General features: G+C 48.4%; 1 protein-coding gene across 4 annotated transcripts in view; it reads right to left on the reverse strand.

Annotated features, from left to right (window-relative positions):
• Nucleotides 1-504: 504 nt before the first annotated feature.
• The window catches only part of Rubcn (rubicon autophagy regulator), a 71361-nt gene continuing 55538 nt past the window's right edge, over nt 505-16327 (reverse strand). For 2 of the 4 annotated variants that reach the window (XM_050159770.1, XM_050159767.1), the window contains exons 9-20: nt 14874-15084; nt 14408-14509; nt 12446-12520; nt 7791-7848; nt 7140-7272; nt 6415-6560; nt 5877-5941; nt 5240-5478; nt 4647-4708; nt 4143-4296; nt 3144-3237; nt 505-2933 (exon numbers count right to left, since the gene is read on the reverse strand). In XM_050159770.1, the coding sequence (XP_050015727.1) occupies nt 2755-2933; nt 3144-3237; nt 4143-4296; nt 4647-4708; nt 5240-5478; nt 5877-5941; nt 6415-6560; nt 7140-7272; nt 7791-7848; nt 12446-12520; nt 14408-14509; nt 14874-15084 (1518 nt within the window). In that variant the 3' untranslated portion in view covers nt 505-2754. The remainder of the gene's footprint in view (nt 2934-3143; nt 3238-4142; nt 4297-4646; nt 4709-5239; nt 5479-5876; nt 5942-6414; nt 6561-7139; nt 7273-7790; nt 7849-12445; nt 12521-14407; nt 14510-14873; nt 15085-16327) is intronic. The other 2 variants (XM_050159768.1, XM_050159769.1) reach the window with 2 other exon arrangements.

Genomic DNA, 16327 nt, shown 5'->3' on the forward strand with positions numbered 1-16327 from the left:
TCGGGAAGATGGAACGAGATACATTTAAAGAAAAGGACAATCGACACACTTGATTGACAGGGGGTGGGGAGATACTGCCTGACTAGCCAGACAAGGGATCTGACTCAGAGCCAGTTGAAGACAAGTTGTTTTCAAATCTGAGTCAGTAATGGTTAGATCTGTAGAGATAAACGTTGGTTTTAGATAGTGGTGGGAAACCATAACGAGACATCTAGAGTCACGTGCACAGTGTCCTGTGGGGTATACCTGTCATCCTAGCGCGAGGAAGGCAGATGATGTGGGAGGCAGAGGCAGGAGGAGTTCAAGTTTGGGGCTTTGGGGCCAGTCTGGGATGCATGGGGAGACCCTGTCTTTAAAAACCAACAATAACAATAATGAAACAACTAACAACAATAGGAATATGGAGGAAACTCCACAAACTCACCGTAACAGTCAGACATGGCTGCTTTCAGCAGATACACAGTACCCTTCCACAGTAGTCAAAGCAGGCACACAAAGGCAAGATTTAATTTCCTTAGTTTATTAGATGACCATGAATGGTTAGGATGTGCACACATTACAGCAGGTGAAAGTCCAGTTCAAAGCACAAGCTGTACACAAACGGATGTTTTTGTTCCAACTCTTGCTCCCTTTCTGTTAGTTTGGTTGAGGAAGCTGGTAAGAGCCCCCTAAGTGCAGAGGGGCTTCCACACCCCTGAGTGCCTCAGAGCTTGTCTCCACCTCAGGAGCAAATGCTTCCCTTTGTACAGAGGGTGCTCCCCTCCCACCTCGCTCTGCAGAGCGTTCAGAGTCCCCACAGCGGGACAAAGTGCTTTCGTAGCCTCCCGTCTCCCCCACTCCCAAATAAATAAACGTGTGTACTTGGACGGTAACGACAGCACAGAATCAGGAGCACTAAGAGACGTGATCCTGAGGAACGGGCTGGGGACGTGGGGACACTGAGGTCAGCTGGAGCCCGTGTGGACGCAGAGCCTGGGCGGCAGCGGTGACCTGAAGTGAGCAGCTGGACGGGAAGTCAGCCACAAACTGGAACTGGAGTCAGAGTCTGAATCCGAGGGCTGACTCGGTGACACTTGAGTTCGAAGGGATCATTCCTAAATCTCCTTAAGGAAGGGAGATTCCTGATCAGCCCTTCGAAACAGCCTTGGTCTCGGCTTTCTGTCTCAACTGAGCCAACAGTCCGAGTCACCCGGCCCAGTGCTGCTGTCAGTTCCCATGTGAGGCAGAGGAACGGTGCCACGGGCCAGTTCTGCCATGTGCTTCCTGCTCTGCTAGAGCTCCGTGTGGCTGTCACGTCAACATCCCTTCTGTCTCTCTGGGAGACCCCTTGTTCCCTCGAGCGCAGGACCTGCCAGCTTCTACCAACCATGTGCAAATTTACTTGAGTTCCTGGGCCAGTGCCTGGGCCGGTTATCTCACTAGCAACCGATACAGGAAGACGGGTACACGGAAAAAGTCAGTTCTAGAACAAAAGCACTGTGGACAGCAGCTCCCAGAACACCGGGCTCTGAGATGCAACCCCGGCCAGTGCTCGCAGAAGTTAGCCGCATGCGGCAGTTCAAACACCCAACAGATGTGTCTGGCCTAGTCTAGGAAACCCCAGGGAAAGCACATTAAGTGACGGGGAGGAGTGTATTAAAATCAGTAACATGAAATAGATGGTCCAACATACATTACCGAGGAGTTAAGTGCATAAACGGCATAAAGGCTCCTGTTACTGAGCAAACAGAAACATTCACAAACTGTCGAGTTCTCTAAAGCTACTAAGTGAGAAAAGAAACTAAGGCAAGAGATCAGCCAGAGGGAGGGCCCCAGCTCTGCTGGGGGAAGGGGACGGAGAGTGCAGTGGGGTCATGCCTCTGCTTAGAACCACACAGAGCAGTAAGGGACCCACATTAGGGTTAGGATGGTGGGTGGGGTTTTTATCCTTGCCTGAGCTGGAAGCACACCTGCACTCAGGCTGGTTACTGAGAGCCCGAACACCCAAGAGGCGCCCATTAACCTGTATCCCAATAAAGGCTCCTTAGGCACCCGCTGCTGCCTCACTTATGTGTGTGGTGCTGGCTACGAATGGGCCTGGCCTAAGGTTCAGTTCTGCTCTTTGCTTCAAGCCCAGCAGAGTACACAAGCCAGCTTGTGTCCACCTGTGCCTGCAACACCTGAAACAGGGAAGTCATGCTTGCCTCCTTGAGGTCTCTGAGGATTCTGGGACAATAATGATTCTGTTCTTACCCGCCCCCCAAATGCCTAAGTCAGTTGGACAGAATGCCCGCCATGTAGCCCATTCTCTCCCATGCCTCAGGGCACGGTCTTGTTCTCTTTCAGGACTGGGACAGGGAAACTCCATTCCTGTTTCAGCCGCAAAGGAGAAGGGCATCGGCTGAGAAGGGCCTGGCTCAGGAGCTAGGGCGCTAAGTCAAGAGTGGGAATGATCCTTGAGCTGCGGCTGTAACCAGATCTGGGCCTAGTCGAACAGCCAAGCATGTCAGAGAAACTGGGTCTCGCTGTCCATTCTCCTGACAAGAGGCACTCCAAGGGGCAGTTCTGACGGAAATGCCCAGTGCTCACAGATATCTGTCACAACAGACTAGACCCACCAAACAATAAAGGTGCCCTACACCTGGACAGCAGACAAGTCATAAAAAAAATGACAATATATTTTTTAAAGGCCCCACCACCTTTCTTGGAGGAGTGGCTCAGTTCTACATCGGTTGACCCTAGGCAGCCCCTCAGACAAAGGGTCAGGTGCATTCTTCAAGTGGTCTCTAGGACAGTGGCCTCTAGAGCCAAGGCTTCTGAGGGTTCCTCCTCATAGTCAGACAGGTAGGACTCCAGGCTCTGCTTGGCCAGCAACTCCCGCCGGGCCTGCAGCCGCTCACACCGGGGGCAGCTTCCAGACTTGAAGCAAGCTTTGTGGTAACAAGCTTTACACTCTATTCGGGTTGAAAGAGAAAGAGAAGAAAATAATTTGTATTCTCCCAGGCTGGAAACAAGCCAGCCCCTCAGCCACTTCTCCCCAAAGCTCGTGCTCTGGGGGTGGCAGTGTGTGGGGTGACTCCCACCATCCTGCTAACAGAGGACATGCAGGGAACACATTCACTTTGTGTCCAGCCTCTCGTCTCAATGCTAAGCATCGTCCTCACCTTCGCAGGTCCGGCACTTCTGGAGCTCAAAAGGAAAGATGACATCATCCTCATTCTGGCAGAACTCACAGATGAAGCCTTTGGCTTGGCACAGCTGTGGAGGAGAGTAACAGTAACAAGGTGAGGGACTGGCCCAGAAAGGAGGCCTTGGTGAGGGGAAGCAAGCCATAGATACAACTTTGGGCAGGATGAAGGGTAGAGCCTGGGACTGGACTTGTGACTATGAGAGCCAGATCAGGGCTGGGTACCATCACACAAAATTAAGGTAACGGCAAGAGTGTTTCCCCAAAATAATAGCCTCTAGTCAGGTTACAGTGCAGTCTACTCACCCCTCTGCCCTTCCCCACAACTCCACAGGACCACAGACTGGGCAGCGGAGATGGGTAGATCTAAAAGCATCATTCTGACTTTCTAGCTTTGTTGATCTTATCAAGAATGGTAATAACTTACATTTGTAAACAGAATTTGCAAAAAGGCCATCAAATAGGCTGCTTCATCAAACCGCAGAAGCTCAAGAGGGAAGAATTAGGTCTCATCTAAGTATTACCTTCATCTCAGAAAGGACAACACTGAGGCTTCACACAGAGAACAGACTGTTTGAGCTGTGACTGAGAACAGGTCTAGATTCTGGCCAGAGTCCTCCACGAGCGTGGGATCCTTCACTGAGCGCTGCCCAGTCTCGCTCGGGCAACACCAGCATAGACTGCCCTAGCTCTTTCTGTATTGTTTTCCTTGAGACGGGATCTTGCTATGCGGCACAGGCTGACTTTGAACTCACAGCCCTCCTGCTTCAGTGCCCCAGAACTACTTCCTCTAACCCCAGGTCCTTCAGAAGATCCTAGTGAGTGAGCCGCTCACTCACTAGGCCAGCAGCAAGCTCTCTGGTTTCTTCCAGTGTCAACTGGCCACATCAAGTTTCTGGAGCTAAATGTCAAGACCCTGGCCCACCACTAAGCCCCACGCAAGGGCTCAGCTGCATGGTAGAACACGGCTCCTCACCATACATCTCTCTACGTGCGCAGCTCCTGCTCTGGTGAGCTCAGCCAGCCGGGGTCCCAGTTCCCCCTTCTTGGTCGCAGACAGGTCATTCAGTGAGTACAGGTGGAGATCCTCTGTCAGGTGGCCAGGAACTACATCAAAGGAATCCAAAAGCCTACAGGAAATGAGAGGATGTAGGAGGGCTTGGGAGTAATCCTTTCACGACAGTACAAAAGTCCTCACTCGGCAGGGGAGAAGCTCATGGGGCTGGTGACACCCTAGGCCACCCCAGCTTCCTCACACCATTCCCTGGAGGACAGAAGCATTTTATTTCTCAACCCTGTAGAGTGAGCTTGGGAAGTGGTGTCCGGCCTGGACAGATGGTCCTCCTCCAGAGGACACAGATCTAATTACCGCCACGGCTTCCCATTTACTACTTTCAGGCATTTCTGCAAACCCTTCCTGTTAGGACATGCTCCTCTCAGAGACAGGACACCAGAGGACTCTGGCCTCCACAACACTTACTCTTTGGCCAGCCGGCAGGTCTTAAACATGTTCTTCATGTGGTACAGCTGAACCCGCAGCAGCTAAAGACAAGTCAATGGGTTGAGAAGGAGAGAGAAGGGGCTGTTAGAAGGGCCGGGAGGTGCATTCACGCTCTGCATGGAGCAGCCAGGTTTTGGAGGGCCCTCACACCTCTCAGTCAACAGCTTCAACTTCAACAACTCACTCAAGTGATCTCTGGCCAGGGAAGGCCCTTCTGCCAGGTCAGTGTGCTCATTCAGACACACTGGCAGCTGCTGGGACTCTGGGATCCAAACTCCCACTCCTGTGCTTGGGGAGTGTAAGAACTGTTTTTGCTTTCAAGTGCTATCTATAGCCTCAGAGCTGCTGGGAGGTTTGAGACTCTGGCAAGACGAGTCCCCGGGACTGTAGACGGGCAGCTCGGTGGTAGAGGGTTTGCTAGTACTATGGGTATTAGTGCAGAGCCCCACGCCCAGCCCTGGAAATCAGACCCGAATGGTGACGGGTGGTCACCTAAGGGGGTTGCACCAGCACAGACAGAGTTAGGAGAGGAGGAGCAGGGATCTGTGAGGCAGCCTGTGCAGGCATCTTACCCGGACTTGATTGAGCAGCTTGACCTTCCTGTAGAGGGCGCTATTGATGTCCTGCACATTGAAGAGAGGATCATTCCAGATCTTGATGAGCAGGTCCTTGGAAAAGTTGCTGATGTAGTATTTGCTGAAGTCCCACTTGCGCAGGATCCGGCTGGGGACGACCATCTGGGCGTTCTCGTGGCAGCACTGACAGAAGTACTTGCCCAGGTACTCACAGTACCGCAGCCGCTTGATATAATCTAGGAAAGCCAGAAAGCCAAAGGCTAGAGGCTTCTGCACCCAGAAGCTGGCGGCCCTTCAAACGGCAGGCAGGGAGGGCAAAGCGGCTTCTAGCAGGTTTTGTGTGAATTTTCTAAAACTGGGGAAAACCCCCTGCATAATGAGGTCCATGGCTGTGGCATCCTATCCTGGAGGCCACCAAATAATCCAAACCTGCCAGAAGTGTTGAGACTCAGTCTCTGAGAGCCTGGCTATAATGAGTCGGTTTCTACAGGAAGTGGTTCTGCTGGTGTACTGCTCCCCCAGGTAATTCCCCACAACTGCCAACCCCTGCCTCAGCCCCCCTCCTGCTCAGGCCCTTCTTTCCTTCTCCCCATATCTGCTCTATCACCTCCTCTAGGTGAGGACAGAGCTTTACCGGGGTCAGTCCGGATGCCACAGCCTGCACAGCGGTAATTCTGCTTGGCTACAGCGATCTTCCTCCTACAGAAAGGGAAGGAGAGGGGATTGGAAGATGGAGAGCCGAAAATTCACCAGCTTCCTGTTAGAGTTGGACAAAACTCAATCTATGGGGAGGTCTAGGAGGTTAGGATTTATAGCGGTGGACCACGGCAGTGATCAAGTGATTATCCTCAACAGGAACCGCGTTTCTGTGTAAATGCAAGGCGTAAGGAATAATGACCCGGAAAGAACAATGGAGAAGGAAAGCATTTATCTTAAAAAGAGGAGAAAACCTAGTAAGTATATCAACTACTGGGAGACAGTCTGGAAATGCTGATTTAAAAGACTGGGGTGGTGTCCAGTTAGGTATGGGGAAGAATGAAAGAACTAAAAGAACTTAAGAAAAACAAAACAGAACAGAACATAATCCCCATTCCATGCTTTTAAATACACAGAACTGTGTGGAAAGTACAACCAGAGGCAGAGCCGAGAGGCAAGACCAAAACTATACTCACGTCGGAGCTGGATGAACATTAAAGATGATCTGAGGCCGAGGTGGAGCCCACTCCAGGTTGCCACGGACACGGATACGCAGCTTGTAGATGTCCGCATGCTGCCCGTCATCAGGTGAGATGGGCAGTGAGTCGGGAATGGGCAGGAGCTGCAGGACGAAAGTGCGGGTGAGCTGGCTGGACAATCCAGAGGACACAGATGCTGGGTCCCTCCATCCACGACAGAAGCAGAGACCACAAAACAGATTTCTGAATCACTACAGGCTGATCTTCAAGGAACCCTGATTTCAAAACAATCTAGTAGGTACTATGCTCCTAGAAACAAGGACCTTGAGTTCCAAGAAGCAAACAGAAGCATCATCCGGGGTGCTGGCACCCATCGCCGATGCTACCCCGCCCTGCCGCCTCTTCCCAGGGCCTATGCTAGTGTGCCTCAAGCCCTAAGAGGTTCAGCTGCAGGGTTTGAACAATTCACTTTCACACCATGCCTTAAAGTTAGCCACAAAACAAGAGATTTTCTTCTGCGGAAGAGGGCCGCGAAGGGGAAACTGCTAGGGAAACCCAGGCCAGCAAGCACACTCTCACTCACTCACTCTGCGCTTTAACAAATGCTGCCCAGGAACACGGGCAGACACACAGGCTCATTCTTGACTAGGGCCGCGTGAGAGAGGAAAACAGGACCTGAAGGTTCATAGGCTCCTGGGCAGGGGAGAGTGGGAAGAGCCTACCTTCTGCGGGGCATCGTGCTCTGGAACTAGCCACTCCAGCTCGGAGGCAGCTGGAAGCTGCATGCCCTCGAACTGCTTCAGAAGCCCCATGGCCACTGCCTCAGCAGATGTGGAGTGCAGGAAGCAATGGGAGCTGGGAAGGAGAGAACCAAGGAGAGCTGAGTCACCAAGTCAGGGAGATCCGTTTCCTTTCAGGACCCTGTGCCTGAACTTTACAGCTGAGGGAACACTCGCTGCACCCGGGTCTGTTCAGTTTCTTTACTCAGTGCCAGACACACATGCACTGTGGAAAGAATACGGCTGTTCTTAATCATCCCGAGTCTATATATAAGTCCTCATCTCACCTACCAGCATTGAGTGGTACTGCCGTTAACAGTTCTGTACTTTCCTTTCCCTAAAGTTCAGTTTCTTTAATTGCATGGACAAGTATGTTTATTCATAAAATAAATCAGTGAAACTGCTATTGCGCCTCTCAGAGATGAGGTCTTTCTCCTCTTGAATTGCCACCACCTGGCAGGGCCATCACTTGAACCTTGCCTGTTGGTGAAATGGGATGGCTTTCGCTGTGCCCTTTCTCAGCCACGGGCCGTGTTCTGGCTTTGTTTCTCCATGCGTCCCAAAGGATATTAAAAGGAATGAAGAAGTACTCACAAGTTCTGGGAGATGGATGGTTTGCCATTGGAGACTGCACTCCGCCTCATGTCAGCATCTGCATGGAAACCAGAGATCAGAGGAGCAGGAACTGGGAGAGGAAGAGAAGCTAAGGGAACCAGCACAGGGTGCTGCAGCTAAGCACTAAGGTGGCAGCTAGGAGCTACGTTCTATGCAGGGCACGGAACAGTGAGACTCTATGCACTACTCAGAGTCCATCTCCATCCATACCACAACCAGGCTGGATTAGTGACGTCATGCAGAGCACTGAGAAGGTTAAGTGGTTACATATGGGTGGGGAGGACAAACTCGGGTTTGGTGTAAACAGTGAGCAAGAAAGAGATCTGCAGGCACAAGGGGGCACACTCACTACAGACACAAATACAATGACGATTAAATCTCCCTCTTGAGTGAATCTCAAGCTCTCTTAAATGATATCCTCCCAAAAGTGGTGTGGTAGGTAGCTTGTGCTTATAATTCCAGCACTGGAGAGGCTGAGGCAGGAGGATCATGTGTTGAAAGCACCTAAAATAAGGGCTCTGTCTATCTTTTTTTTTTTTTTTAACAAAATAATTATCAACCAACACAAGATTTAGATCATCAAGGTTACCTATTAAATGTCTGTGTCTCACTGCTCACCATCACCCCTGATGTTAGATGCTTTCTCTATGTTTAGAATAAAGTTTCATGGGAAGATTTTACTCCTGTCTGGTGGCTCAGGGAGGAAAAGAACTTCTCCATGGCTTGAGACTCCCTGGAGAAGCCTGGTAACCAACTTTCCACGGGACCTGTCAACATGATCATTACTATAGTAATCTCATGTGTAATTACAGAAAAATGAGACTTTCCAAAGCAAAGTTCTAAAGACAGACCTGAGCCCCCAGAGACCTCACTGACCCAAATCCTATAGAAGTCTTATTCTAGGATGCGAGTCAGGCCCTAACCAAGTCATAAAAAGGACATCTTGATAGTCTCATTTCTTACTTTGACGGGCAGCGAGAGGACCTTTTCTCCTTAATTAATCCAGACAATGACTAGTACTGTGTCTGAGCCCCTCGGCAGAGCGCTAGGCTTACATGATGTCACTCTGCACTTGGCCACAGCTAGCTCAATTGTGCCTTATGCTTTAACTGCACATAGATTCTTTTGTTTGTACAACCAGATTACAAAACATCTCTGTGAGGAAATGAGATTATGTCTAATTCACTGAGCTTTACAACATTTAATACATATTTCTGGAAACAAGTCTAATTCGAATAATACTGTTCACAAACCAATGGCTTCAAAGCTTCGTGCAGCTTTGATGTGCTACTTGTTTGGGGGCAATGCTGGAGAGCAAACCCAGGGCCCGACATGACAGGCAAGCACTCTGACACTGAGCTACATCCCAGCTCATTTGCTTTAAAGGCATATAAAAACAAGACACTGGCCCTTTTTTTCCCCTTGTAACTACAAAACGACCATTTTATTTGACAAAAAGGTGCTCATTTCTGTCATATTTTCTGTCTGAACTTCAGTCACCCAAATCATACAGATCCAAAGCATGTCAGCTGTCTAGTCTACTGCCACCAGTATTGATGGGGAAGAGGGGGAAAATGTCTGGGCAACAGCAGCCAGATCTTTACACAACTGTTTGGTTTGCACCATTGACTTTGGGGTCATAAATACTGCTAGGGCTGAACATGAATCTTGTCTTGTCTGATGGGGGAGAGTCTTCTGTTTTGTGTTAATTTCATTGGTTAAATAAAGAGACTGCCTTGGCCCTTTGATAGAACAGAAAATTAGGTAGGCGGAGAAAACAGAACAAAATGCTGGGAGAAAGAAAGCCAAGTCAGACAGTCGCCATGATTCTCCCACCCAACACAGATGCAGGTTAAGATCTTCCCTGGTAAGCCACCTCATGGGCTACACAGATTATTAGAAATGGGTTAATCAAAGATGTGAGAATTAGCCAATAAGAGGCTAAAACTAATGGGACAAGCAATGTTTTAAAAAATATTATTTTGGGGCATAAGCTAGCCATGTGGGCGGCTGGGCGCCAGGAACGCAGCCCGCCGCTCCTCCTCACTACACTTGTCAAACAGCACTCAGGATGTTCTCCATAGAAAGGGTTGTCAGAGTAGTTCCAGAATGATTAACTACTAAAAGCAATTCAAGTTTTTGCAAATTTCAACCTGCTTGGGATAGGGAAAAATGAAAGAAAATCCTAGACAGACATCCTTGAATAAGGAATTAACCAATTTTGATACCGTAGGGCCAGGCTATAAAAGAAAGTGTTACAGGGCTGGCGAGATGGCTCAGCGGTTAAGAGCAATGCCTGCTCTTCCAAAGGCCCTGAGTTCAATTCCCAGCAACAACATGGTGGATCACAACTACCTGTAATGAGGTCTGGTGCCCTCTTCTGGCCTGCAGGCACACATACAGAAAGAATATTGTATACAAAATAAATATTTTTTTTTAAAAAAAGAAAGTGTTACATACTGTTGATATCGGTTGCTACAGAAGCCATTATTATTTCTGTCAGTGGTGGTCAATGTATAAGACAGTGGCCCCGAGACCCTTTCCTGAGGTGACAAGATTTCAGACACAGTAGCCACCTCAGTCTGTGTAAGTAAATTCTATGATCTATGATAGCCACACAAAATCACCTAGGGATACATTTCTCAGATTGTAACTTTATAGTTAAGCAGAGCATTTCATATTCAAATAAGGAAGTCTTTTTTATCTTTATTCTCTTTCTTTATCTTTATTCCTACAATCAGCTGGATTATCCTGCTTATTATTCTTTTTCACCAGATACATAAAAGGTCAGAGGAGGTTATGTGGCAGGTGCTTTTTAGCTGATCATAAATACTGCAAGAGCATGGAGAACCACATTGCCTGGGGTAAGGTCCTACCCCAGCGCAGAGGGCTGAGGCAGTGCTGATAAACTGGATATGGCACCGTACACCGATCAAATACCTTCACTTTATTGTGCCTGCGGGGTGTACTGCTGACCCTAGTTAGTTCAGGCAGATGACTAAGTTGACATGGATGGACCACTGGTTGAACACAGTGATATGACCACACCAAGCTCAAAAATAGCTAAGGAAAGCATTCTGTAGAGAACAGAAAGCAGCCTGCACCTTCCTAGTGGAGTTTAGCATAACTATAAAATGTCTTCTTAATCTTTTGAACAAAAACAAATATGTTTACAACAAATATATTTTTCCAAGAGAATTTATCTGAAGTGCTTTTGAGGCTTTCCATAGATAAAGTAATTATTATTAGTGGAGGAAACTTATAAAATATAAACACAAGGGTTGGCAAAATGGCTCTGGAGGTAAAGGTGCCTGCTGCCAGCCATGAGGACTTGAGTTCAAGCCCCAGGACCCACATGGTTGCCCTCAGAACCCACATGCATGCGGAGGCATGTGCCTGCCTGTGTAGCAAGAGGTCCTTCCACTCCTCCAACCAATAGCTGCTGAGATACCAGCCCATTGGGGCGTGGTCTCTCTCCCTTTAAAAAAGCGGCTACTTCCCTCAGCTGGAGACTAGACTCCCTTCCTGGTTGCGCAGAGGGCTGTTGTCTGGGAAGGTGATCTGTAAGTTTTTTCCTCTTTAAATAAATACCACCCTATTAATCATAATTCCAAACTGGCATGGCATTGTTTGTGACTTATGCCTTCACCTGGCGCCCGAACGTTTGGCTTTTAGGACCTCTCCTTCCCCCGCTCGGCTGCTCGGCTGCAGGCCCTGAGTCCCTTCCTCAGCCGTGGCCTGTGCCTTGCAGCGGCCTTGTGGCCTATGCCTTGTGCTTAGAGCCAGCAGTTTAATATAAATTATCATGCACTGGCTTTTCTTGCTGCATTTCTTTATATTTTCCCTTTAGACACCTCAGATTGACTTCAAATCCCCACGCACCCTATCATCTGCCTCCCCACGTGGATTTAAACTCCACAGGCCTGCGTAGTCTCGGCCTGCGCGGTTTGCTCTTTTCTGAGTCGTTTCCTAAATGATAGAATATGCAAAAGAATACTGAAACCTAGTAGCCAGTTAATTAAGTTATCCCCATAGTCATATAAACCTTGCATGATAAAACCCATTGTATTGGTAGCCCAAACAAGTAAAATTCATGTTGGAAACGAAAACTGCCATATTATCTATTATCCAGCAGGTGGCGCTGTTGCCAAGTCGCGACGAAACCGGGGTCCTGTTTCAGGGTCCGCCTAGTATTTGTTAAAAACTGGGAAATGCAAGTTGCTCAACAAAGTAAATGTAATTAAATCAATTCTGTACATGGAACCATAGACCCAGAATCCAGGGGTAGAGAAGAGTAACCCGGAAGCCGTGTATGCCTCCACCTGACAGTCACCCTGAGGGGTTGCAGTTTTTGGCAACCGCGTGCTCTGGTTCGCACCGCTTAAGAGCTGTACTTGCAAGGAAGATTTAAAAACTCTCTGAGGGGAGACAACAAGGACTGCTTGAGTCATATGTAAAATAGCATCTGAATACCTGAATTTCTCCTGCCTTGTCTAGTGTTTTCCAGTTAGTTCTCTAGCCCATGAAGTTCTCATAACCTTGACAAGTACCACAAGATCAAACATGTGCAAACGCCGGTGCAAACATTCACACACATGCATGTAGAAGCACATTCGCACTTCCAGCACGGCTACCTGAGAACATCGAGGCCACTGACACTGAGAGTCCACTCTTTGACATGTGAGTCAGGTTAGAGCCTTCACTACCATCTGTGTAACAATAATTACAAAGAGGGGCCCTTTAGAAAGGAAGTTGCTGACATGACAATTCCATAGCACACGTCCTTGGGACCATGCTGTGGCTTTCGTGCAGCTTTTAGGAACCCACATGCATGGGCAGGCTTGGAAAACAGTAACTGCTACTTCCCCAAGCCAGTTGAGCCTCAAGCACCTTCTAAGAAGAAGCTAAGGGCAATGTTGGGAACAGCTGGTCATTTTGACCGTGGAGTAAGGAGCCGGGGCTCTACGGGAGGTTCGTGTGTACAGGCTGGAGATGATGGCAAACGTCTCAGTCTTTGAGCAGTTCCTCACCACAAAGGATGGCAGGGACCTAGAGATTGAGATCCTGCCCTATGGTGTCTCCTTTAAGGATTTCTGTCCTGAACCAACAGGGAATTTAGTCGATTACAGGCACCCTTGGGGCCCACAACTGAAGCAACAGTTTCCAACAGAAGTGCACTTTGTTGAACTACGACTAGAAAAAAAACACAAACTAAGGGGGGGAGTTTTAAGTTACAATTATTGTCAAGAGTAGAAATCAAATATATTAGGAAGAACAAATAGCAAAGTCCTTAGAGGCCTGGACAAGCTGTGTAAAATCTGAATTTCTGAGTGAGAAAGCATTCTGGTTACTCAGGAGATCCCTGAAGACTAAAAAAAATAAAACTATCTATTCATTATCATTTTACAGTGTTAAAATGGAATGCGTATAGACAATTTAGCTCTGCAGGGAAATCATCTTAGTTTACCATGGTGAAGAGTTTATTCACCTGAATTGCTCTGTTTATTTGCTTGCTAGCTGTTTGTCTTTGTTGGGTCCTGAAGAGATCTATGGTTTGCAGGAACAGGGCTACCATGAAGCACATCACTGAAGCATGACGTGGCCACTGCCATGTTGGAAGCAGGACAGCTGTTCCAAGGCTAGACTCACTGAGACCCTCCCAAGATTGGATCTACTGACTTTCCTTCACACAAACTGGATGGAAGATCATCAGACCCTCACTGAGAGTTCAGCCACCTGTTCACTCTTGCGCCCCCATCTCCCACCTTCGAGTAATGCTCGGGCCAGCTGCATGTGTCTTGGGAGGTGCTAGACCACATAGAAGATGGGAGATGAGCTGAAGGCGGGACTCCAGCTAAGCAGCTCTTGGGAGGCTGTCACTCATGCTGGTATGATTTTATTATTATTATTGGTGATGCAGCCTGTAAGTAAATCAATAAACTCCCTGACTCACCAGCTTGGACTTGAGACTGTTTCATTGGTCTGCTGTGAGGTCCCCCTCTGAGGTGGCTAGTGATGCAAAAGGAAAGTTACTTGCTTTACAACAAACACCTTCTCAGATGGCAGCCCCTCCCCCTCACTGCACTGACGCTTCCGACAAGGGGCTGGGGCTCTGCCTTAAGACTGCTAAGACAGAAATTAAAGCTCTGCTTTGTAAACCTATCTGTTTCTCCTTTCTTTTGCTTCTCCCTTAATGATTCATGTCCCCCACCACACATATTACTAAAAAATTCCTTCTTATATATCGTGGAGCAATTTCAATTGTGTTACGGAGCACAGGGACACATTCTAATTAAGTGGTTTGGCTCAGCCCAAAGAGCTAGAAGGAGGAAGAGAGTGAGGACCCAAGAGAAAGATAAACACACGAGGACTGAAAATCAGGGTGACTTCAATAGCCAATCGCCCTCTTCCTTTCAAGTCTGCATGACTTTTAATGCGGTTCTGATTCTAGCAAGAGCAGCCGTCCCTTACAATAACTAACAATGTACACAGTGGGTAATAACGAAGATCTCTTTGGGGGTCACTCAGCCAAACACTCCACATTAACAGGATTGTTAGTAATAAGCGCTCCTTTGTAACAGACTGGCAATGCTTACCGTGGATTTCAAACTCGTCAACATCATCAGCAGAGCCAGAGTCCGAGAACTGTGTGGAATCACGTGAACTGAACTGGGAACTGCTGGATGTGACCCGGAAGCCTGTGATAGTAAAGATCACTGTCACCCCTCTCAACACCACAGTAACGAGCCTAGACTTGAACAGAGGAGAGGGAACAGAACCACGGCTGGGACTGGCACTCCTGCTGGCCCATTCTCCTTTGGAGGAGTCCATCCGTGACCCCTGGCCTTAGTGCCTACCCTGGAGTCCCATTTTGGAAGAATGCTGTTTGTGAAGGAGGAAACCTGAGCTCTTAGCAGTGTTCCTAGTCTAGCATGGGGAGAAGAAACAAAACCAAAACAGAAGGGGAGCCCTTGGCTTAGCCACAACACCTCACAAAAACGCAGCCCGAGCTTGCCACCCTGTGAAGAGGCAGGCATCCAGATGTTCCCGGGCCTCACTCACTTCCATGCTCAGTCTCCTGGTATGCGGGGAGCAAGTTTTTGGTGCGGATCTGCTGGCGCCGAAGGCGGATCTTCTGCTTCAGTTCCTGGATCTCCCTGTCACTATCTTCCTCCTCTACCTCCTCCTCCTCTAGACACTGGCTCATCATGTTGCATTTCATCAGCTCGATGGCCGCAATCAAGGACTCTGAGATGCTGAAGTGAGCATTCTCCTGGAGGAAGGAGGGCACCGAAGAAGTTGCTTGTTAAAGGACTGGAGCACGGAACACCTTGTGGATGGACAATGTGGGGAAGCACAGCTCCCAAGACATGCACTTTCCTCAATGGGGCCGCCAGGGGAAATGCACTTGACTGCTCTAAGGAAGGCAGATAGGCAACGGCCTGCTCTAGAGTCTTTGCTCTTTTAGCTGGCCATGGCTGTCTCCTCATCTGTTCTATTTTCTACATAAAAATGGAAAGAGAATCTCAGCTAGTCAGTCCACGATCTCCTCAGTGCCAACCATAGCTTCTGCTCAGCCCCATTTCCACTCAACACAATGAAAGAAGCTATGAAAAAAGAAAAAACCCTCTTCAAACTGGAAGCACAGGGCACATGGGCGGGAAAGGAAATGCTTGAAGAAAGCTGTGGTTCACAGACCACCACAGCAGATCATAAAGAGCGTTAGTTCCTTAAAGAGGGTAGATAAAATGGCATCCCTGATACTGAAGTGAGTATTTACACACCAAGGAATCACCTTCACAGACCTGTTGGTGTCTGGCACAAACGTTTCTACCATTATAGGCCACTGAGAAAATGCAGCCAACAGCACGGCACCATTGTGGTACCAGACCTGCTACATGTAGCCAGCACCACGATGGCACTGAGACCTGTTGCACGTGGCCTGACTATCTGATGCTCTGCCCAGTGTGTGGACGGAAATACCATTTGCTCTGGAGGCAATGGGACACTTTCGGATCTCCTAGAGAATTTGACTTCTAAGAATGAAACAGCGTGAACTGAACCAACTTCTAAAGATAAAACTTGATGTTTTATCAGCATCTGTTTTCTTTTTTAACTGCTTTTTAAAAATTACTCAGGCCAGGTGTGATATCCCACACCTGTAGTCTCAGTCCCCAGAGGGCAGAGACAGGAGAATCCTAAGGTTTGAGGAGTCTAGCCTGGGCTGCACAGTAAAACCCTGCCTCAAAAACAACAACAAAATGTGTTTACAGACTGGATCAAGTCTAAGTGTCTAATATTTTTAAGTCCAATGGACACTGCAGGTCTTTTCAGTTGCTGATATACGATTCTCTCTTTGTACTAAGTAAGCTGATGAAACCAGGCAATCATGTTTGAAACAAGGGCTACGAAGGGGGAGAACAAGCCAGGAATTCCAAAGAAACTCTTTTCCCAGAGTCATACACCCATACCCACAGTAGCAAGGTAAGTAAGCCCCACGATAAGAGACTGGTGGA

The sequence above is a fragment of the Alexandromys fortis genome, unplaced genomic scaffold, assembly GCF_014885135.2.
Source record: "Alexandromys fortis isolate MF-2015 unplaced genomic scaffold, M_Fortis_MF-2015_v1.1 scaffold_119, whole genome shotgun sequence".
Classification (NCBI taxonomy): domain Eukaryota; kingdom Metazoa; phylum Chordata; class Mammalia; order Rodentia; family Cricetidae; genus Alexandromys; species Alexandromys fortis.